Genomic DNA, 22,949 nt, shown 5'->3' with positions numbered 1-22,949 from the left:
TACAATCTGCTGCTGAAGGTGGCCTGTTGCACCTCGACCACTGAATGCTCTGGAAATCCCTGACAAATACTGCCCCCATGTGGCAAAAACACCCCAGCTGTTCCGGGTGAAGGATGAGCCATCTGACTCAGCCAGCAAAAAAGCAACCCTAAATGTTTTCAAGGATATATGAATGAAGTCCTGTTGTTCTCCAACGTATCTGTTAAACATGATTCCAAAAAACAGAATCATAAAAAAAAGTGACGGATCAGTTCTTTCACAGAGCCGGGTCAGGTAAAAGTATTAAAGACACTCGCTGCTGTGCTGAGAGCACATTGTTCTTTGGATCTTGATCAGTTGCTTCAGCTTTGTTAGACAAGAGAATTGAATATAAAATGAAGTGCAGATTATGTAAGACAGGAGGTATGAAGACATACCTCTAGTAGTGCTGAAGTTCTTTTTGTAATTTATTCAAAATGAAAGAAAGAGAAACTTTAGAATTTCAATATGAATTTGGCTGAAATTTGTCTTGAAAGCATTGAAATGGACAAGAATACCTTACAACAGGAAATCAGCGTGAAATGACAACCTTTAAATCTGTGAATAAGGTACCCTGAAACACAGGCTTCTAACCCTTTCAGTTCCTAGTTCCTGTACATTTTCTGCATGAATACGTAGTGAAAATGTAACTTAGTGAAGAATAAAAAATATGCCAATTTTTTTTTAATTTCTTTTAAATGTATAATTCCCAGCTTACTTCATTTAATACAATCCCTGCTAAGTCAGCATTTATATAGGCATCATTTCCCCTTCTGCACTTTTTTATCTTTATTTAGCTTTTAGAGTGTTTCAGTTCTGTCTCGGTGGGCGGAGGTGTTTGGGGATTTTGGGTGAATTAACCTTTTAAATGTCATGTGTTCATATCATATATTTTTTATTTATTAACACTAATAACTTAGGTCACCATTTCTTTATCATTTTCAAAACGTTCTGCTAATTCAGCACATTTCACAAATAGAATAGAATACCCATTATTGTCATTGTACAAGTGCAACTAAATTTTGGGTGCTCCACACAGACTTTGCCAGAATAAAATATAAATAGTAGATATGAAAAATATGTTTACAAAAATGTAAGAAAGACACACTAAATAGTTCTCAGAGTGAACAAAAAAGTGCTCAGAGGTAGTGCTAAGAAAAATAAAATAAAGTTTTGTTTTGTTTTTAGGAATCCTGGATCTCCATTACAGACTTCAGCCCCCTGTGACCTTAAAAAAGAGAAGGAGTTAAAGAAAGTGGATGGATGGATATATCTCAGTTATTACCGAGGCTGAGTGAAACCAGAGCGATAGCAGACACATATGGGTAATAACTTTTAGTATTCATGGCTCAGTTACAGCACTGACAAATGTTATGTGGGCCAGCTGTTACCCAGAAGGCAGGGTTGTCCTAAGAACTGCTGGTAAAATAGCACTAACACTTAGAGGTATAGTGGCTCAAATTTAATTGGTTTCTGGAATTTCAGACATATTTTGCCCGTGGTTTATACCCTGCGTGTAGCAGGGATAGTTATGTTTACCACAAACAATGCAGTGATTGTATGAACTAATAATCCACATTCTTATTTTGGCAGTAAAGACTTTGTGCTGAAGGAAGAAGCCACACTCGGATAGACATTCCTCTCTCTTCCTCTCTCATTTATTGCTATTGGAGAGGACAGCTGTGTGTGTTCTGCCTGATATCGACACATATGAATGAAATTTGCTGTTTACATGATTCAAATTAATGATATCCTAACCTGAGCAATAATGTTTAACCATTCATTCACTTTTCAAAAAAGTGAATAAATGGTTTTATAGGTAGCTAAAAGTATGGCAGTTGAAACCACAAGCTAAATATGCATTTATTTACCGTCAGTGTCTGAAGTGGTTCACATCTGGTACTACTGACAAACTGGTCAAACTGCAAGTTAGCAAAAACAAGCTAGCTATAGCTTTGAGATTGAAATGAGACCGACAAAAAGGGCTAAACTTGCATTTTCTCCAGTAGCCACTTGAGGCTGGTTCCAAAAGTGTTTAAGCCTCCATAGACTCCCATATTAAAATGTCCATCTTTAGAGCACTTTAGTAAGCTTTACAGTCTGTTACAGAAATGCTCTTGGACTCTGGGGATCGTTTCCCTCTCCATGGCAACTCTGCTGAAGGTGCATTAGGGGTGTGGCCACTGGGTATCTGAAAAAGGCAAAAATACAGAGTTATTTTTAAAAACAAGCATTTTCCCACATTTATTCATTCACGCTAAATTTTGTGCTGAAGTCGACACGAGAATACAGAGATGTCAAGCACTGTCAAAATATACTGTCTGTCATAAATGTCAGAAGCCTAAAAACAATAAGTTGGTCCAGTTGGGTGATAGAGGTGTACACCTTTGAGGCAGCAAGACGTCATTTTCATTTTCCTTGTCCGAAGTACACATTTTAAAATGTCTGAGTTTCTGAAAAACTTCACCCTGGCTGGATCTCACACAGCAGGGTGATAAAAGTAATGGGTTAAATAAGTATTCCTCCAGGAATGCTGGGGTGCAGGAAAATGTGTTCTTTACTGATTTCTTTGGAATATGATAATGGTCATATATTTAATATAGTCATGTACTTTTTAAGTGTGCTGCCAGTGGTTCACCTGATTTTACAGACTTTGGTCACAAGGTGGCAAAAGTGTGGAAGAAGGCAGTTATTCCACCATGTGCTTCTTGATCTGTTTTATGTTTTTAAGTTGGGCTTGTGGTTGCTTTTATACCAGGCTGGAGATGCATGAAGGACAGTGATGGTAGTCCTGTGTAAAGTAGTTGCTGTTGGTGTTAATGACCAGTATTTGCTGAGCAGGCTAGAAAATTCTTTGTGGTTTTGGTGCATTTTTTATGTAATTATCTGGCCATATTATGTCTTGCTGTGTGGTTCAAGGTCCAATGACATTCTAGCATTGCCAGGATTCTAGCGCTTTGACTTTAAAAAGCCGAATTCAAAATCAGGTTTCTTTATAGTGGCTACTACATCTTTCTTTTATATACAGCTTATGTACATTGAAAATAGTATAGAGATAAAATACAAATGAATATATCTGAACATACAGGGTTTACATCAGATTAAAAATAAAATCTAAAGCTGTAAGCCCACTGGCCTAAATATTCCAGAAACTGCAGCACACTGAACCAATGATCATCACATGCTCATGGTGCTGCATACTGACAACTTTATGAAGAAGTTAATGAGTCATAACAAGTGGTGTGACACACAATTTTGTAATCCTAAGATAGCACACACACCAGCACACACCCTTATCAAAACACATTTGAAATATAATTTATTGCACATTTAAAGATCAACATAAAGTGGCACAATACCTATTTCAATCTTGTTACATTGGAACAAAAAAGAAAGAAAGACAAAAGAAGTCCTTACAAAATGCTCACACCTTCTGTTTATGATCATAGTTTGTTTTTAGAACAAAATGGCCATAAAGTTGCAGGAATTTCAGACTGAAACTGCATAGATTTATAAAAAAAAGAAAAAAGAAAGAAAGAAAAAAAGACTGAGACACTTATTAAATATAGCACAGAAAATCCAATCAGACCTTGGCATTACTCATACTTGTCATGGGCCCACTGACATTGTCCCAATGACTTGCAGGCAGTTCAGAGTGTCAAAACAAATTGGGATTTACCCTTTCTAAAAGAGGAACATACTATTAATATGTTCATGGAAAGATATACATAAATATCTCAAGCCCAATTCTGAATTGTCTTTTGCAGAAACAGAGGCTTCAAAGAGAACATGGCTAAAAATAAAAAAGAAGAAACATTCCTTAAGCCCCATGTACAGTAGCATCTTATTAATATTTTGGGAGCAGGCGTGTCACTGTAAAAACCTCAGCATGGAGGTGCAATGAAAGAAACTATACAAAAACAAATTACATGATAGTCACAGTCATTTGTTTAAGATACTATTTACATCTTTGACCTCATTTATCATGTCAAACCATCGCATCACAACCCAACTTCCCTTTTTTTGTGGTTTCAGAATATTAGTCATCATTAACTGTCACTGGATCATATTTTCATGATATTCATTTTATTGCTGTATGCCTCCTAGTTTGATAAGCGGCATTGTTGTTTTTGTTGGCAACAACCTCCAACTTTACACTTGCTGTTCTATTGGCTACTTTATGAAACAAATCACTGCAAAATGTGTGACATCCAACATAACCCTGCCATTTAGTGGCATACATGGTACAGCTACAGTATGTACAATATGACAGTGAGAACTGGCTGCAGTGGTTGAGATGTAAAAAAAAGAAAAAGAAGAAAAAGAAAAATAGTTTCAGAAGTCTGTATATGATCTCCGGGCCTGACCTGAACATGAAGTAAACAGACATGTTGATGTAAAGTATAGCATAAATACAAACCCAGCCAATGTTCAAGAGAAGAATGGCACAAAACAAAAAAACAAAAAAACCAAAAAAAACATGCTAACTGGCTTCATAAATCAACTTTTATATTTAAGTCATAAACACAGTTTTATTGGGGTTACCTGATCAGAGTTTTACAGTTTCATTAGGGCTGCCTGGTTGCATATTTCATAGGGACGACACATGTGAGGTAAATGAAAACCTGTCTTGTTGAGCAGTTTGTTTTTACTTGCTAGCATGGAGTTTACTGGGGAGTTTTAATTTCAGAAAAATCATAGTATGTTTTAAAAACAAAAACAACAACAACAACAACAAGGAAGCCCCATTGATAATAAAACAGTATATACATGGATAGCAGTAAAGAAATGTGATTTGTTTGGCACAGGCCCAAAGAGGCTTTTCCCATCCTGACTTTGATATTTACCAGTAGTAGCATCATCAACCTCTTAGTAGTTCACATAAATGATGGAACTTTTCCCCTCACTTATGGTTCAGAGATATTCACTGAAGGTGGCCTTTAGTGCCACTGCGACAGTGCTTATTTCAATGCAACTTTCCAGTTAAATCAAGTCAATCAAAACAAGCACTCAGACACTATCTGCATCAAAGACATTTTTAATCAAGGTTGGTTCCAGCAGGCTGTTTATTATGTATGTCAAGAAATACAGCTAGAAAAGGACAGGGTGATGATTAAACAAGAGAGAGCCCTCAATTGTTAATTTAAGTTACCTAATTTAAGTGTTACAGAACCTGCCTGTTGAGTACATTTACCCTGGCACTACCATTATGGCTATTTTAATAGCCTGTCTATTGAAAGTCACAGAAAAAGCCACAAAATAAAGTGTTGTCAGATACTTTTGTCTGCCACAAAAACAAAACCTGAAACCACAGGACGAGTACTGTCCAAGTAAACATAAAAATAAAGATGCAAAGTTGAGTTCCAGAGCTGAGTTATTTGGAGACACTTTGAAGAAGCAGCACTTGAGAAAACTGGAGAGAAATGCTGAAAGTCAGACAGAAATAGAGGAAGAGGGGAAGAAATGAGATAAAGGATTTCAAGAGAGACAGACTTTCCTTTGGCACCTGAGCCACAGGGGCAGTGCTCTTCTGTGGGCGGAAAAGGTACCAGACGATGGTGTAGAGACGCAACAAAAGAGGGAAAGAGGGAGGTTTCACTAAACAGCTCATGCCTGATTGAAATATCCTCCCTCTTACTCTCTTCGACAGGAGCTTTATCTTTTCTCCTCTTGCCCTTTCTGTAGATCCTGATTTGATTCCTCCCACATCGGTCGCATCTCTCCAAAACATTTACCTGCAAGTTTAGTCAATCGATTCAATCAGAGCCACAGTCAGTCCAGCAAGAGTTTGCCTTCTACAGCTCAACCTCTTTACTGCAAGAGAACTTAAGTAAACAGTGAGTTCTTGCAGAAAGGAGGTTCTTCAGGTTCTTCTGTAGAAGTTCCGTTATGGCACATGAGGGGACTTCTGCCGGTTTCTATTTCAGTTTTACTTCCACAGATGAATCTCAAGTTCCTCACAACTGAGTTTCACAGGCTCAGATCCTTAAACAGGAGCTCCTCTGAGGTCGGTTAGTGCAGATCATTCTGTGCTGAGGCCCTTTCCCCTCCTCACCAGGTTCAATTCGATATACGGTTCTATAGGTTCTCCCCAGGCTGATACTGGGGTTCTGTGGAGGTGAAGTAGTCCTCTAGGAAGCCCTGCAGGTACTCAAATGTAGGCCTCTCTTCTGGATCCTTCCTCCAGCAGGAAAGCATGAGCTCATGCAAGGAGCTTGGGCACTCTGCTGGACAAGGCATCCTGTAGCCACGCTCCACTTGGTCAAGCACTTCTCGGTTAACCATACCTGTCAAGAAAAACAGTAAGTTAGATTTTTGGACAGAAATCCTTTTGTGGTATGGCTCTGATCTAGGACCTTCCCAGCCTGCAGGGGTGGGAAGCTGGTTCAGGCTGGGATGGCAGCAGAAACATCCTGATCAGTGAGCAGAGCAGCTGATCAAGTCAGATGTAGCAAGAAAAGGAGAAGATTTGCAGATGTGCAGCAATTGTGGGTATGCTAAAACACCTTATATGGTGCAACTTATGTGATTTGCCTATTGGATGTGTAGAAAGGTATCAGCTAGTTTTGGTCAATTCTGTCTCACAGCGCAAGATGTTTATCAAATATTGAATTATTTTAAATCATACAACGCGATTTATTTTTTTTATTTGAATAAGAAACTGAAATTATTATGTGGGTTTATCCTGTCAGGTGGAGCTTTTACCTGGATAGGGAACTCTGCCTTTAGTTGCCAGCTCTGTGAGCAGCACACCAAAGGACCAGACATCTGACTTAATGGTGAAACGACCATACAGAGCTGCCTCCGGTGCTGTCCATTTGATTGGGAACTTGGCTCCTAAGAAAACATGAAACTCAGTGTGGCATGTTATAAACACTTAGGACATCTTATTCTTATAAGTCACTTTTTCTTCTGTAACCAAACTTCTCTCTCTCTGATTTGAGTGTAAATATTTTAAGTAGGAAGAGGAGACTTACCCTGTCTTGCAGTGTACTCATTGTCTTCAATGAGTCTTGCCAGACCAAAGTCAGCCACCTTGCACACGAGGCTGTCTCCTACCAGGATGTTTGCAGCACGCAGGTCCCTGTGGACATAGTTCATCCTCTCCACGTAGGCCATGCCTGCTGCAATCTGGAAGGAGAGAGGACGAGAAATTTAAATTTCCATGTAGTACACCTTTTAGTATTGAATTCTTGGTGGTTAGATGATGCACTTAAGCACACTGATCTTTTGTAGTTTTACCTGAGCAGCCATGTCTACCAGCTGAGGCAGACGAAGCAGCTTTCCAGCTTCGCCTTTAAGAAAGTCCAGTAAGCTGCCTGTGAACACAAACCCAATATTATTTAATTTACACAAACCTAAGCTGATAATATGTCAAATGTAAACATCCCTTCCCCCCTTTTTTGAACAAGAATTAGTAAAGAGGATTATGAATTTGTCCGAGTATCAAGCAGGTTTGAGAACCATCTCTTGACACAGTCTGCTGTCATGCGCTACCTTGGCTCATATACTCTGTTACAATATAAATGGGCTCCTCAGACACAACGGCGTACAGCTGGACCAGCTTTTCGTGCCGCAGCTTCTTCATGACCTGTGCTTCTTGAAGGAAGGCCTCTGGAGACATGGTGCCGGGCTTTAGAGTCTTAATGGCTACTCGTGTTGTACCGTTCCACGTACCTGTCAGAAGCCAGACAAAAAGACATTGCTTCTACAGTAAACTGCTGTCGTTACTCCTCTTAGTCCACCTACTCTCCAAATATAAAAGGTTTCCTAGTTTTAACAAGAAAGAGTAAATGATGCTCATGTTGCATCATAAAGGTTTAACCCATCTGCTAAGGTATGTTAGGGATTCTTACCCATCCAGACTTCTCCAAAGCAGCCCTGTCCCAGTTTGACATCAAGGCGGAGAGACTCTCTGGGGATCTCCCAGGCATCCCTAGCCAGTCCCTGCGTCTGAGGTTTGGTCACTGGACAAACATCTGTTAGAGCGTGGCACAGTCCATCAGAGTGCTCTGAATGAGGAAAGGTTAAGAGTTACCATCAGTGCAGTTGACATTTCCTAACTTTTGGTGACTACATGCACCCGAGTACTTACTGCGATAGTGGAAGACTAGCTGCTGTAGGCTGGTGAACTGGGTGCGTGAAGTGATGTAGAAACCTCCGCTATCCAGTTTCCTGATTTTGTAATGTTTAACATTAGCGCCTTTGGTGTTATCATAATCCAGCACTGACAGGCAATACGCCCCTGTGAGCAAGACAAAAACAGACAGAGACGGGTTAGAACAATAAAACCACATTGCTCCTGGCCTGTCTGGCAGCTGCTCTCTGGAGTTTCCTAGCAGCTGCGCTTTGGCTATTTAAGACCCTGCTGGTTGGATTAATGGCCAAATAACTAAGCCTTTGTCCTTATCCACAGCCCACCGCTACAGAAAGTTTCATTAAACTTGTTTTGTCCAACAGTTTTTCACAAAACTACATTTCACAAGAATAATGATGACAAAATTAGGTAAAAACAAACAAAATGCAAATAACTTAGAAATGTGACAGGACTCAAACTTGATGCAATTAAAAAAAGGACTGAACTCACTTAGCAAACCTAAGCTTTACAGTGAGACATGAAAGAAAATGAAAAAAAAAAATCAATTGTGTTCGATCTGGAGTTTCACTGACTGACCTATTCTCTCATTAGAAAGAAACTCTAGAGCAGGAAAGACAGACTTCCCCAAGTGCATCAAGCAAATGTACCAAATCATTATCACCACTATAGTACTACTCAAGTACCTTCACTTCCAGATTTAAAACTAAACATGTAAAATTGAATTATCCTTTATTCATATTCTGAAAGCTAAAGAGCCTTTACACTATGTATGACTACAACTACTACAGCATTTAGCCACTTCACACCATTTCTTCTTAGGTATGTGACATGAGAGAGACAAAAACCTGTCAAGAGCTCAGAGGAAAGGTTTCTTTAACAGGGTCACAATGTGAGTGCTTGTAGCCTGAACCTTGAATGATAAGATTCATCTTTTTCAACATGCAAGAGGCATGTTCATGCTCATCCCTGTCTCACTGCGAGCCTCACATTTGATATCTTATACAGAACACACCCAGAGGCCATGGCATCTTCTGCCAACAGCTCCTCCTATTCTCCCAAATCCTCCCCTTTTTCCTACAAGTGTTCACAGTTCTCCCCTCTTCTCAGTGTGTGTGTGTGTGTGTGTGTGTGTGTGTGTGTGTGTGTGTGTGTGTGTGTGTGTGTGTGTGTGTGTGTGTGTGTGGTGGGAGAACATGGACCTATAGCCGGGGGAAAATCCAGCAACCTTCTAAGATGACCTAGTTCTGGCAGAGTGATTCACCCCTATCCATTCACAAGCCCAACCCATTCCAATCTTTTCCTTTTACTTCCTCCAAAACAGCCCCCTAAAGAGTCAGTTTACGTCACAGGGACCAGATCTGAGTGCAGACTTTCAGCGAAAGATGCAAAACTCTGCCACAAGCCCAGAGAACAAAGACACAGCGCCGCAGGCCAGTGTGAAAGTTAACAAATGACTTAATTAGCAGGTTCTACCTCTTTCAAATTGAGTCCCTGAAGATCTACTTATTTCAAAGCACATCTGCTACTCTGTGTAAGCCTCCAGGGAGGCAGAAAAAGTGTCATCGCTTTATTATTTTTCCCACCTCAAACATTTTTAATGTGTGAAAAATTAAGAAATCTTGGGGTTTTATTAAACATGTTTTACAGAGACAGTTTTACTAGATAATCATGGAGTGTAAGGAAACAACTGAAAAACTGATCATTTCACAATTTCATTACGCCAACAACTAATTCTTGTTTTAATTATCAACTTATCAGCAGTTTTTGCCACCTCAACTAATTGCTTAGTGTGCGAAATGTTTAAAGGGGGGAAAGCATGAGCCCATACATTTGTTGTGCTTGCACTGTCCCACACCAAAATGAAAACGGCACATTAAAGCATTTAAAAAGCTGAAAAAAAGAGAGCATCTGCATTTTACTTAAACAATGAAACCACTTTAGCATAAAAATATAGTTTTCAGTGGAAATCTTTTTAATGTCTTCGAATCCCTGCTGTCAAAATGTCAAATCTCATAGTGTATGTATGATATAATTTTTATTTATTTATACTTGGGAGGCCTAAACACAGTTACAACACATTTTAGAAGAATCATGTTGATCCACGTTTTGCACATGTCATCAGCCTAAAAAAACAAAAAGAAAATAAACCTGCCAAAAGCCTGTTGGTCAAATAAAGAAATGCCACTTTGTGCAGGTCGAACACTGCTGCTAGATAGTTTTAATGTGAGAAAAAAAAAAAAAAGCACTCAGGCTGATTTAATGCATCATTACGCAACTGCAGACAGGCAGAAGAGCTAATTGTTCTTGATAATGGTTCGTGATAGTGACTGTAGTCTCTGAAGTGATGCAAATGTCTGCTCTCTCACCTTTAGTAGTCTCGCTCTCCCTCACCAAGAAAGTTCCTCGTCTGTTCTGAGGGTTGAGAAGGAGCCTCTCCGAGTCACGTCGAGTGATCTTCCCAAAATACCACCTGCCAAAGTGGGCCACAGAGAGCAAGATCAGTGACGAGCTACTACTGAGCAGCTGGAGCAGGAATGCAGAGCTACGTTTGGATTATATGTATGAACTGTATGTCAGTACTCTTTATTTGTAAACATGGCCTTATCATGCATGGATCATTAAAATGCGTGCAGAGCACAACTACATGCAGGTTCTGCACTGAAAACCAGCTTTAGATGTAAATAAACTGCAGGGTAAATCGCATGAGGAGAACAAAGAGTGGATAATGTACTCTTCTGCTTGGATGGAGTCGGATGGAGCCACATAGTTGCTGGGGATATAACCGCTCTCTCCAGTTGTCAGGGAGCGAGCGAGCCACCAATCCCCTTCTCTGTGAGGGAAAGAGAGAGACAGAGAGATGAAGAGAGAGTGAGAGTCAATCACGAACAAAACTGAACAAGGCAATTAGAGATATTTAAAGTTTATTCAAAATCAGCACCATATTTCATTGATGAGGAACAACTTCTACCTTGTCTTTTGCTCAAAGACCCAAGAATATAAGAAGCTAAAAAATTTGATTTAATGATGTAAACTGAGGGAAACTGCACATGTATTGGGGACCAGTTTGAGCTTTAGTTTGTAGGAAAGACCGTGCATTCATTTATCAATGGCTTTGGACTTATGGGATTTGTTGCCAATGAGAAAAAACTGAAGATTACTGGATTTCTCCCTGAAATATTCCAGTAACTTTGAAACAGTGCCCTCTGATATGATCCATCCAGTTAAACTTCCACATCATTTGACTGAAAACCATAGTGCCATTTACACTGCAAAAGTGAAACTTAAAAAAAACCTCATCCCGCAAAGTTGATAGGATGGAGTTAAGAAAAAAAAAATTGGTAAGATGGAAAATAAATGCAGGCAACCTTTTATTCCACTTGTAGTCCCATCTTAGATTCAACTTTAGCTCTATGTAGAAACATGCAATATGTTTTATACAGGAGATATAGAATTAGTCCATCTCTATTTACCACTTCACAATGAAGCAAATGCAAGGATCGCAGGGACGGTGAAGAAAAGGTTGCATGAGGGTTTTTTTTTATTGCATTAAATATTACTGACCTGAAGCTGTACTTTTTCCTAGGAGAAACCATGAAGCATGAGAAAGAAAGAGAGGGAGAGATAACAGACACAGCAGACACATCAAAATGCAGCAAGGAGACACGGCAAGGCACGCAGCACGGCACAGACAGATAGCAGACGAGCTGCATAAGCTGTGGGATTACACAGTGGGCTGATTTAACTTTGATTTTCCATTTCAATGTGGGATTCTAATACTATAGGAGAGTATGAATATATTTCATTTATCTTCCATAAATGTCCACTTTAGGCCTTAGAAATACAGCCTGGCTAAACTCCTATAACTACTAAGCACTGCTTTGTAATGCTTCATTATGTATTTATTCTACTTTTCAGCCCAATTATGTAGTGCCAGGCTCTCAATAAATACCAGCAGAGCAGACTTATAGTAGGAAGTTATAGAAAGAGCTCATAGGAAAACAAAAAATTGTTGTGATTGTAAACACCTGCAAGAGAGTTATGTTGCAGATGTTTAGCTTAGAAACAGCAGCTTGAAAAAGCTCGCAAAAATTACTCCCCCCCCAAAAAAACAAACAAACAAAAAAAAAAACGTAATTTCACTTGAACCTGTTTTGTTTTGTCCTGTTTCTATCTATATCTCGGTACAAAATGCTCCCTCTGAAGTCTCTTAAAAGATTATGATGATCACGGTTGCCCATGAGGAACAGAATGCATTAGCGCAGAGCTGTTCTGCTCACTTTTAGTAAACAGATGGGAAGGATCGACAGTTACTAGCTCTGACTATCACTGCGTGTTCATTCATGTCCACATATGTGCGCGTCACATATCACGTGTGCTCCAAGAAATCTGTTCATTCACATCTCCGTGACTGTGTGGCATCACTACTAGAGTTACAGTGGGATGACTCTTGATTCTTACGTGTTGTTGACAATCTGCAGCCGGTCCCCTTTCCTAAAGGTCAGATCAGATGCTGTTCGTGACTCATAATCATACAAAGCCACAAATGTAGTGACGCCTCCTGAAAGAGACCACGGAGAAACAGAAACGTTCATTTGGGGAACAATACAGACACTGAAATAAAGACATTTAGCACACAAAAGGGTATTTCCACTTAAGATCAATGACACTGGTTTAACAGGGCTGGGAAATTATTTTTTTGGTACAATTTGGTTTCCCAGGGATCTAAAAACAAGGTAAACTTAAAAGCACACCACTGTTCTGCATTTAATTTAGCAAAGATTCCCTCATCTTGTCTCAAGCCCAAACCCTCTCAGGCTGTCCCCAGTCAGTTTCCCCCCCCCCCAAAAAAAAAAAATTTTCAGCTTTTCAGGGTTGGATGTTAAGGTATTCTACTGCTGCTCTGAAAATGTATCTAATGAAAAATATTGACATTCAGACAGCATCTGTCTGACCGCCCTTGAAGGACAAAGGTATGATATTAATGGGGTTCTATGTAGCTTTATTTAATGAACCTGAGACCTAAACTGGGGAATTCTTCAGCCGATCATTGATTGGCTCATTAGGTGCGCAGCAGTAGGTTGCAACCAGCAGAACTGTTCTTCATATACCAGCAGGCCTTTGCTCTCTGGATGGAGCAACATTAACCCAGCCATCTGGCTGGTTTAGGCACATTACAGTTTAAATATATCCAGTAAATAAAATATGGACAGCGTGACATGTGGCGCTTCAAAGTCGAAAAGAAGTTTTTAAGTCTGGCTCTTAGATAGTGAGAAAAAAAATGCTTTTAAATATTTTTCTGTGTAAATGTGACTCATTGTGAATCAGATTTTGCTTCTTTTTTCCCCCCCATCCACTTTGGGACTTTTGTGATCTCAAACTGAAAGCAAGTCCGTAGGCTGACATAGAGACATCAAAGTTCTCGTCAGATTTATTGAATCCGTTTCACGACCACATTCACACAGGCAGTTAGCTCGTGTTGGCATAAAGACTGGAACCAAGAGAAACAACAAAATCGGCCTTTAAAGGCACTTCTAAAAGCTCACTAATTATACAGGAGGTTACTGTTTGTTCCCACTCAGTTCTTTCATATCAGGGTACGATGTGTTTCTGTTTCCTGCTGCATTTACTTTATTTAAATGTGGGACTAAAGCTTCACAGTAGTTTTACTTTACACTTTCCAGAGTCATCTTTCTAATTCTACTCTAATGTTTTATATGTTTATACAATCAAAAAAAGGTGACTTTAAAAAAAAAAAATCTTGTCTTTTCATGGCTTGTTGTTAAGAGGCGCTACATGAATAAACTTGTCCACTTTGCCCCAACTAACCCATTATCATAATGTTTTTCCTACCTGACAGAGGTCCTCTATGAGGTGATGTGACAGTTCCCGTGTGGTCCACTCCTCCGAAGAGAGCCAGCTCGGGAGTATTTGTTGGGGCGTGCTGGTGCTGCCCTTGATGCCCCCGCCTGCCTGTTCCGACGGCAGGGCTCCTGTTGGGTGTTTGGGTCTGCTGGGCGGGTCCCAGGTGGTGGAAGTGCCCGCTGTCGGAGCCTGTGCCTATGGTACCATCCAGGCTCATGGAGCGCTGGCCCGGCTCCTTGGGCTTGCTCTTGCCCGCCCCCATGTGCAGACCTGGGACCAGAGCCAATGATGAGTAAGCAGCACTTTAAGGTCCGAAGTGGCTTTGCTACTGCTTCTGTTAATCAATAAAAGTCAAATACATGCCATCACTGTATACTGTAGACCATGTACACTGCTATAAAAAAATAAAATAAAATAAAAAACCCTACAGTATCCCAATTCAGTAAGCGTTTATTTAGTATTTTTTTTTGCATTTGCAATTTCATCCAACATCTCTGCCATCATATCTGCCAGTCCTAGCAGCAAAATTTGACTCAGAGGCAGGCATATGAATGAGGATATTCTTATTAATATTTAAATGCAGTTTGACCCACAAGCATCCTAATGCTTTAACCCTTAATTATTGATGCCATTTCAGTAAACATTTAATACAGTGTTATTTTTAAATACAGTGTTCATTTTCTTAATTGTTTACCAAATCTGACCATTTCAGTGTGACTGTACAAATGTACATTTTAAAGATGACGATTAAAGAAAAATGAAGTTCACTCAGGAAAAGGAAGCGACCCCATTTCAGTTTCTAGCCATTCACTCTCCTAAAAGAAAAACTCCTCTTGCTTCATTTTAGCTCTCCCGGTCTGCTGTTGAGTATCCTTGGAGCTGCTCCAGGTTCAGTTAAAACCGTTTAGCATGCAAATACTCCACGAAGAGGGCACATAAAAACACGCATAGATTCAAGGTCGTTCCTGTCTGATTCAATCTGTTTTGAATCAATAAGCATTTACGTGGAAAACAAAGCTTCAAACAAAGGAGCTGTGGGCCGTACTGAAGCCGTGTGTTAATGCTGCTGAGTTGACAAGGACACAAACAGTTTCATCTCCAACAGGTAATTATACTGCTGCTTTTCCTTCACATCCTCATGTCAAATACATTTATTACAGCCCGATAAATGCAACAAGTCAAGAGTGCGCCTTTATCCCGAGTGCAGACAAAGACAAACATGCTCAGACAGTCAAGTGCACCCACAGAAAGTTAGAGTGCCTTGTTCACACACCAAGACCAATCCTCCCCTCCAGGCATAGCGGCGTGAGTCACTGCGAGACCGACTATTTCAAGCCAGCTGAAACAGAGACAGTCACACACACACACACACACACACACACGAAACAGTCTTGTTCCTTTGGAACCGAGACCGAGTGTGTGCGTTTCTGTGCATTAGCAGCTGTTCCTTGGTCTCTGGGAAACTAAGCTCAGTCGGACACTAACACCCAAACACAGTTGTGTCTCACATCCTTTTTCCAGCAACCCGTGTATCCTTATGAATGTTTCCAACACACTTGTGTTAGTCTGACAGACAGGACAGAGTGTTATTAAAAGGGAAAGAGGAAGGAACCGGCAGCGGCTGTAAAAAGAACGCGTAGGTGGTTGTTGTATACTGCAACGCAGACAGCTGAGGCTTAGTGGGTGTTTTAAGTGTGATGTGTGACTATAACTTAATTACACAGGTACGGGAATCCTCAAAGACATCCAAGGCTCCCACTGTGAAGCTGTGTTGGCGTGTAAGCTACAATGCGTGTGTGAACGTACACGAGCGATTTCAAACACGAGCGCAGTCGTGCAAGCTTCGCTTCAGCCCCTGCCAGGATGTAATTTGGTGCAGTGGAGGGGTTAATGTATCCCATGGTGCAACACTGAGTCATACTGAGACAAGTTCATAGGGCTTCAGACAAAGATGGACAGGGAAGTGGGAATTGTGTTAAACAATTTAAAGAGCTATTTTAGACATTGGCAATCAACATTATGGCCAGTTGCACTGACCGCCTCTAATGATCAACATCCGCCTCAACGGAAAAAAAAAAAGAAGAAAAAAAGGTAAAGATAAGATACATGTAAAGTGGGCCCTTACCACACGGGGAAACTTTTCATTTTGTCCTCTGTTACTTCGATATGCTACTAGGGGATCCCCTAGAGGATTGAGCCATCAACTTCCCAACTGGTGAATGACCCGTTCTGCCTCCTTAGACACAGCTGCCCCTAGTCAAACTACATCTGTGTGACTGGAAATTTATCAAAACTTCATAACATATTGTTATGTACACCTGTTCATCAACGCAAATATCAGCCAGTCACATGCTAGCAACTCATTATGCATTTAGCCATGTAGGCATGGTCAAGACAACGTGTTCAAACTGATCATCAAAATGGAAAATAGCATGGCTGTTTGTGTCACATGGACTGATCTGAGTATTTCAGAAACTGCTAATCTACTGAGATTTCTCATAGTATGGTTAATGGTCTGAAAGAGAGAAACTATGCAGTGAGTGGAAATTCTCTGGGTGAAAGTGCTTAGTTGATGTCAAATGCCAGTGGATAATGGCCCGGCTGCTTTGAGCTAATTGGTAGGCAACAGTAACTCAAATAATGACTCGTTACAAAGGTATTTGGAAGAACCTCTCTGAAGCCACAAGACGTCAAATCTTGAAGCAGATGGGCTATAGCAGCAGAAGACCACACTGCAAGCACCACCTTTCAGTTAAGAGCAGAAAGCTGAGGCTACAATTCGCACAGGCTCGCAAAAATTCCAAAAACAGTCTGATGAGCCTCCATTTCTGCCGTGACAATCGGCTAGTAGGGTCAGAATTTGTCATCTCGAAAGCACGGATCCACTCTGCCGTCTATCATAGTACACCTTTCTTGTCCCTCACTCGTTACCCGTTATTGTGGTCTATGGCTGATTCCACAGAGGAAAGAAATTTTGATCTAAAGGAAATCAGTAATGCCATATGACATGTACCCATGTGTGTCACACATGCCAAATTTACATTTCACCACTTCAACTTTATTAGTATATGCACCACAGTGAATTTGGAGACTGCACAGATATCTCCCTGGTGGTAAATTCAGCAGGGTAAGCACTCGGCAGAGGAGTTCAAGCCAACTCTGATTCGCTCATTCTGGCTTTGATAGCCTCAAATGGATTTGGAAGACGTACTAATCATTAGGATCAATCTCAGACTGATGAGGAGAAGTAATGATTCTCACACACAGGTTTAATGTGAGCTGCAGTGTCCAGCACTTAGTTTAGTACTTCGCAGAGCAGCGTACAAACCACAGCGCCCTCGGAAGCCTCAAAGCCGGCGTGTTTGTGTAAACAACAGAAGTAGCTCTGTAGCAGAGCCTTGTGCCTTTTCCTAATATGGTGTTGCAACGGCCTAATATCAAGTGGTAACATGTGACCACATTAGCATAGGGGTATAAAATGAAAGACTATGGATTGGTGAGAATGGAATTAGACATTGTAGAGTCTTGCAAAAGAAAAGAGTAAGTAAGATCTGGAAAATATGTGAGAGATGAGGTGAAGTTGAGTTGGCAGTTTTAGATGAAGCAGACTGCACTACACACCTCGACTGCAACAAGAACAGGCACCTGAGCAGCAGGAGGGCAGGGTGGGAGGAAGGAATAGAGGAGAGAGAGGGAGGAAGATGGAGCAGGGGAGCTCCATTTTCATGGTTTTCCAGGACTAGAGATGCAGACTGAAAATTTCTTGGACTATTTTCCAACTTGCAGATCAATGGAAAAAACAAGGAAATGGCTGATGCTACACAAGCAGATTACTGACACCAGTGTTTATGAGGACGCCAGATACAATTACAGACCATTACATATTGCACTTTGTCTCATGGAAGATAATATCTTGTAGTGGATCAGTTGATGTGACCTACTTCACAGACAGGAGTGTAACAGTTATCAAGGTTTACTCTATCTACCTCTACTTTTGGACCAGACATTCAGTTCATACTTCAGTTTTTCTCTTTGATGAGATGAACAACAATAAAATAAATAAATAAATACCACAGGAATACCCTCCAATATTCTGATATAATTCAGTCATTATCTGACTGAGCTTTAAGCATCGCATTAAACTTGCCAGTACAGGAAGGTGGAAGTGCAGCATGATATTGTGAACGTTTTTGTCATGAATCTTGGTTTCTGCGGTTAACACTGTCAACAGAAAGAAGATCCTGGGTCTTTCTGTGTGGACTCTGCATGTTCTTCCTGTTTCCATGCGAGTTCTCTATGGAGACATGCATGGAGTTTGATTAACTGATGAATCTAGGTGTGAGTATGAATGGTTTCCGGTCTCTCTGTTAACCCTGCAACAGATTGGTGACCCGCCCGGGGTGTACCTCTCCTTATGCCCCTGGCCCCATCACAACTGGTGTTAATTACATTTTTAGACAAGTTCATGACAGGCTCAGCAGATTGGCACAGAAGTGAAGACGTGCAAACCTGATCTGTGGGTTATGGGTCATGACCAAATCAGAAGAAAAGCGGTCAATCTAGCAAGAAGGCAAAACAGAATCTCTTTCAAACAGAAACTCATGTTGCTTTGCGCCAAATAATCATAATAATAATAATATTAAAAATACTTTTCTTTAATTATTAAAGAAAGTTGGCTTCGAGCATGAATGGATAGTGTCTTCTCAAATTTGCAAACCTCTTAAAGCTGAGGTAAGCAGCTGGGATTTTTGTGGCACTCTTTCAGTATTTTTTTTTTTTTTAAAAAGGTTCCACATTTGTTACATAATATGTGGTTTAAATGTCAAGAGATAGAGTAAAGACATGCTGTAAGGTAAGCTCTGGATTGTTGGATTTCTCTATATTATATATAGGCCATATATAACCTCTTTAGCTCTCACTGTAAAGTCCACTGAGATACGTGTTGTTCTCAATGGAGACTATATAAATAAAGTTAAACGGAATTAACCGGTTCTTGATTTGCCTTGTATGGAGAGTGATTCTAAGGATTTGATAACCTATGAATCTAAACTTTCTGCTCATCAACAGGGAGCAAAAGCTGTGGAGAAAGCAGAAAAAAGTAAAGGAATAATAGCCAGCTGCCTAAATGGAATGCAGGATATAAAGTAGACAAGTCCTAACACCTTTCATGCTCTTCAACTGCATCGCATCAGGCCAATATTTGTTTCAATTTACATGTGCCCCAATATGACTTTTTATCATTTTCATATCCATCTTGAAAGACTACTGAATGATTCTGTGCATACTGAAAGACTTTATGCTGCACCCTGTCCATACTGATTCCAGTGTAAGTGACAAGGGGGTCAAAGTGCACAGTTATCCACAATGCCAGTCATACCTGACATTTCCTCGTGTGCACAGCAGGTCAAAGCTGGCCTTTATCAGTAAATATGTTCAGCTCTTCGATATTTTTGTAAGGGAAAAACATCTGTTTTCCCCAAAGAATGACTTGGTGGAATCCCAACTTCAACCTCATCCCTACAGAGCTGACATTTGCTGCAGTCAGCTGTGTTGCAGCTTTGCTTCCTCAACGCTGTTGGGGTAGATTGCCATTGACATTGCTGCTGTGGATTAGCTTTTAATGAGAAAATACACCACTTTTGTTTGTCTCCAGGTAGCATCCATCTGTTAAACCTTTAAACTTGTTAATCTGTTAGTCCTACTGAAATTCTGCATTGTAATTCATTGTCTCACGGATATCTTAATCTACACACTCAACAAAGCACACTTCTGTGCTGTTTTTCTGCAATTATTTTCAAGCTGAATCCCTAATTATGCAGCCTTTACAATCATTGCAGCCCCCCCCCCCTTTTTTTTTTACCACCCTTTGCCCGCATCTCAACAAGGAACCATTGTTTGAGAAAACAATGACAAAATTTAGTCCGAAAAAGACTGGAAGATATCCACTTCACCGGAATAATAATGCAGAAGCTGTAGATGAGCTTCAAGTAATCTTAATGCTTTCTTGCACAGAATAAAAACTGCAGATGTTGTCTGTTAGATCAACTTAAACTGAAATAGTAACATAACCATTAAATCTTTGATCATCCAATAACAATATTCTCTGGTGTACAGCATCTTTACCCATCTCTTCAGTAGACACAATCAAGTCCCTAAATGTTAAATAGCATAATTAGCCATAATGCAAAGGACCCATCCTAAGAATTTCTGACAAAATGACTGCTTTAAAGCACTACTTACAGTTGAGGAGTGTTTTAGTGCAATCATTCTCATTTTTGTCATTCTTATTTTGCATAGGTTGCCAAAAAAAACCAACCAAAAAACGTTTGGAGTTCCATATTAACCTTCGTAATCCTTCATCTAAGGCTGAGCTCACAAGCTCAACATGTCTGGTCAGGCACATAAGCACATTTGGCCACGACAAACCTCACTGAGTCACAACAGACGGTAACAGTTGCCACTGTGCTGCAGAGAGGAAAGACAGCTCCAGCCAATGTTTCAGCTGAATGGGAAAATTACGGTTTGCCCTTGGGAGGGGAGAGGAGGGGAGGCGAGGGGGTGGTGGTGGTGGTGGGGGCGTAGTAATGATGGTTCCTCAAGATTAAAACGAGAGGAAATGTGCACATTAGTGTCGCTGTCTTATTCCCATATAGATGTTGCATGATGAACAATGCAGTCCACAGATACATGCGTAACGTACAGATCATCTATATATAGCAAAGGTCAGAGAGAGAAAAAGACAATGCAGTCGCATAACTATCGAGCCTTCTCCAATTTTAGTCCTGTAACTCCCCAAATCAGATTTTCTGTGTTTTTTTTCCTCCCATTTCTTTTTATGATTAAATCCCACAGACTTTGGAAAGTGAAAGTCTCTGTCTAGCTGTCTCAATTCATCTTCCCTCTTCCTTAGAAGCCAACACACTCAGCAAAGGCGAGGAAAAAAAGCAGTGGAGGAAGATAAGTGGAGAGGAGAGGGGCACTGTGGCACTCAGCTGATAAAACCCACTTCCGCCCATCTTTAACTTGTGGCTCTGGCAGCGAGCGATCCGGACTAAAAGGAACAGCTGCTGCAGCCGGATTAATTTTACAGGACATCAGTCGTTCAGTCTACAAATTTATATATCTTATTAATGACGCTGTGTCATTCTAGGTCATTTACACACAGCCTTTTTATTATTTACAGGACTTTAAAATAAAGTCGGGGTCTGCTTTTTGAATCTGTTCTCTTGAAAAAGTCATTTTACACACATACTGTTTCACAACAGCCTGTCTGATTGTTAACTGGCAGTCAGTTAATCAGTTTTAATGAACAACTGAACATTAAAGAAGCTTTCACTTCTGTCATTTATTTCTGGTTTTCTTTGTTATGAGAGTAAATTGATGTTTTGGACGGTTGACTGGACAAAACAAATGGTATTAAGACGATATCTAGGGTTGTTGCAACTTGTAAAAAAGTAGACCTACATCATTAAAAAAAATATTTTTGCAGGCCTATATCAAATTTCAATCTTTCACAGCCACATGAGGGGATTATGATGCATTTTCACCCACTTCCTGCACTCTTTTTGCTTGAAATGCACTTGTAAGAATTCAACAAGGTATTTAAATGTTCTTTCATAATTTGCTAACATAATGCTTGCATCTTCATCCAGTGATAACATCCAATACTGAGCATTCCCATGATTCAAGCCAAAAACCTGAATCCCCCGCCGTAAGGAAATAAGCTGGAGCTCGTCCAGAGCCCCCAAACCAACTCTAAATAGATTAACCACATAATTAAAAACTCTATTTCCACGGGATTAAACGCCAGTTGTTGTGAGCAAAGCTGCTTTCAAAGAAACACGGGGTGGGGTAGTAGCTGCCTACAGGATCAGCAGCTGTCAAAAATGATAATGTCTTTGCTATTAGAAAGAATGAAATCAAAAACGTTCACTGTTCGTGTTTGCTAAACAGATGCCCACAAGGCTCGTAAACAGTGATTTGTGAATGGGAACCGGGACAAAAATAATAATAATGATGAAAAAGGGACAATGCTCCAGTGAGTGTCGTAGGCTTTGGCTCACATACAGCGCATATGCGGCCTGATGAACCAAAACAGGTGCTGCTACAGCTCCATTTTGAATTTCGATGGATTGTTGGCTTTATTTTCTGTGCGCAGCCGATTTGCTGCGTCTTCCCGAGTGTTCGTGATGATCGCCAAGACAAAAATGAGAGATTTGCACAAACGCTTTGCATTTTGCGGGGCGTAGTAAATCGTCAACAACCTAGCCCTGGCACAGACTGAGTGGCACTGGCCAAATGTGCGAGTGAATGGCCTGTGCAACAATGAAAATACAAGTCAGTGAAGAGGGGGGTAGCTTATCAATCCCTGTGTGAAACATCCGTGAGAGAAAAATGCGCAGCACACATTTTTTTAAGAAAAAAAAGAAAAGCCGACATTGAATGCCGAAATAAATCTGCATTATCGCACTAAACTGCTACGAGCTGTAATTAACTTACCTTTGACGCGTCTTGAGATTTAGCCCAAAAATCAGAGACGCGCAGCGAGGAACCGTGTTAGATCCGAACGGCTGTCCTCATTAGAAAAATAATGGAATCGGATGGCCAGTTGCTGTGGAAACCCCGGGCCAGCCACGAATCCCATTTAGCGAATTTCGGCAAAATCACAGGAGGAGGAGGAGGTCATGACGGGGACTGCTTTCAGGAGCTGGGGGCACAGCTGCCGAGCGGCTGCGGTGGGCCGGGCAAACCTGTTCAGCTGGGAAGGGTCGGCGGCGCGGTAAATTGGTGAGACGAAGCAGGAGTGGTGTAGTGTGGAAAAGACATGCCTCGTGGGGGGGAAGGCACTAGATAATGCATCACCAACGAAACACGAGAGCGCAAATATGGGGAGGCTGGATTTTACGCAGTAACGTCGGGAGCATTCACGTCACCTTGCGTAACTCGACGCCGGCTGTTAAATTCGCCGCGG

At 40.7% G+C, this 22,949-nt stretch overlaps 1 protein-coding gene across 3 annotated transcripts; it reads right to left on the bottom strand.

The window, feature by feature from the left end:
* Positions 1–5,040: 5,040 nt before the first annotated feature.
* Positions 5,041–22,891, bottom strand: LOC102214487 (proto-oncogene tyrosine-protein kinase Src). 3 transcript variants are annotated; one of them, XM_013909976.1, is made up of 13 exons: positions 22,478–22,891; positions 13,967–14,312; positions 12,575–12,674; positions 11,678–11,695; positions 10,848–10,946; positions 10,483–10,586; positions 8,114–8,263; positions 7,875–8,030; positions 7,516–7,695; positions 7,261–7,337; positions 6,996–7,149; positions 6,724–6,855; positions 5,041–6,305 (listed from the first exon to the last, which is right to left on the bottom strand). In XM_013909976.1, exons 2-13 carry the CDS (start codon positions 14,238–14,240, stop codon positions 6,097–6,099), a joined length of 1,653 nt encoding a protein of 550 aa, XP_013765430.1. In that variant the 5' UTR covers positions 14,241–14,312; positions 22,478–22,891; the 3' UTR covers positions 5,041–6,096. The 3 variants fall into 3 exon arrangements, with proteins under 3 accessions (XP_013765430.1, XP_005729881.1, XP_013765431.1); XM_005729824.1 differs by having other exon boundaries at positions 13,967–14,248; XM_013909977.1 differs by lacking the exon at positions 11,678–11,695.
* Positions 22,892–22,949: the final 58 nt, after the last annotated feature.

Source organism: Pundamilia nyererei, unplaced genomic scaffold (assembly GCF_000239375.1).
Source record: "Pundamilia nyererei isolate P.nyererei 1_Seehausen unplaced genomic scaffold, PunNye1.0 scaffold00034, whole genome shotgun sequence".
NCBI classification, from domain to species: Eukaryota; Metazoa; Chordata; class Actinopteri; order Cichliformes; family Cichlidae; genus Pundamilia; species Pundamilia nyererei.
The sequence above is the reverse complement of the archived record's forward strand: the minus strand, read 5'-3'. Positions and strand labels throughout refer to the sequence as shown.

Bases quoted from the DNA above. Each gene is read 5' to 3' on its own strand.
- LOC102214487 (XM_013909976.1), bottom strand. From the start codon at position 14,240: ATGGGGGCGGGCAAGAGCAAGCCCAAGGAGCCGGGCCAGCGCTCCATG. The intron at 8,031-8,113 runs GTAAGTACTCGG...TTCCTCATTCAG, and splicing joins GCTAGTCTTCCACTATCGCA to AGCACTCTGATGGACTGTGC. The intron at 7,696-7,874 runs GTAAGAATCCCT...GGCTTCTGACAG, and splicing joins CTTTGGAGAAGTCTGGATGG to GTACGTGGAACGGTACAACA.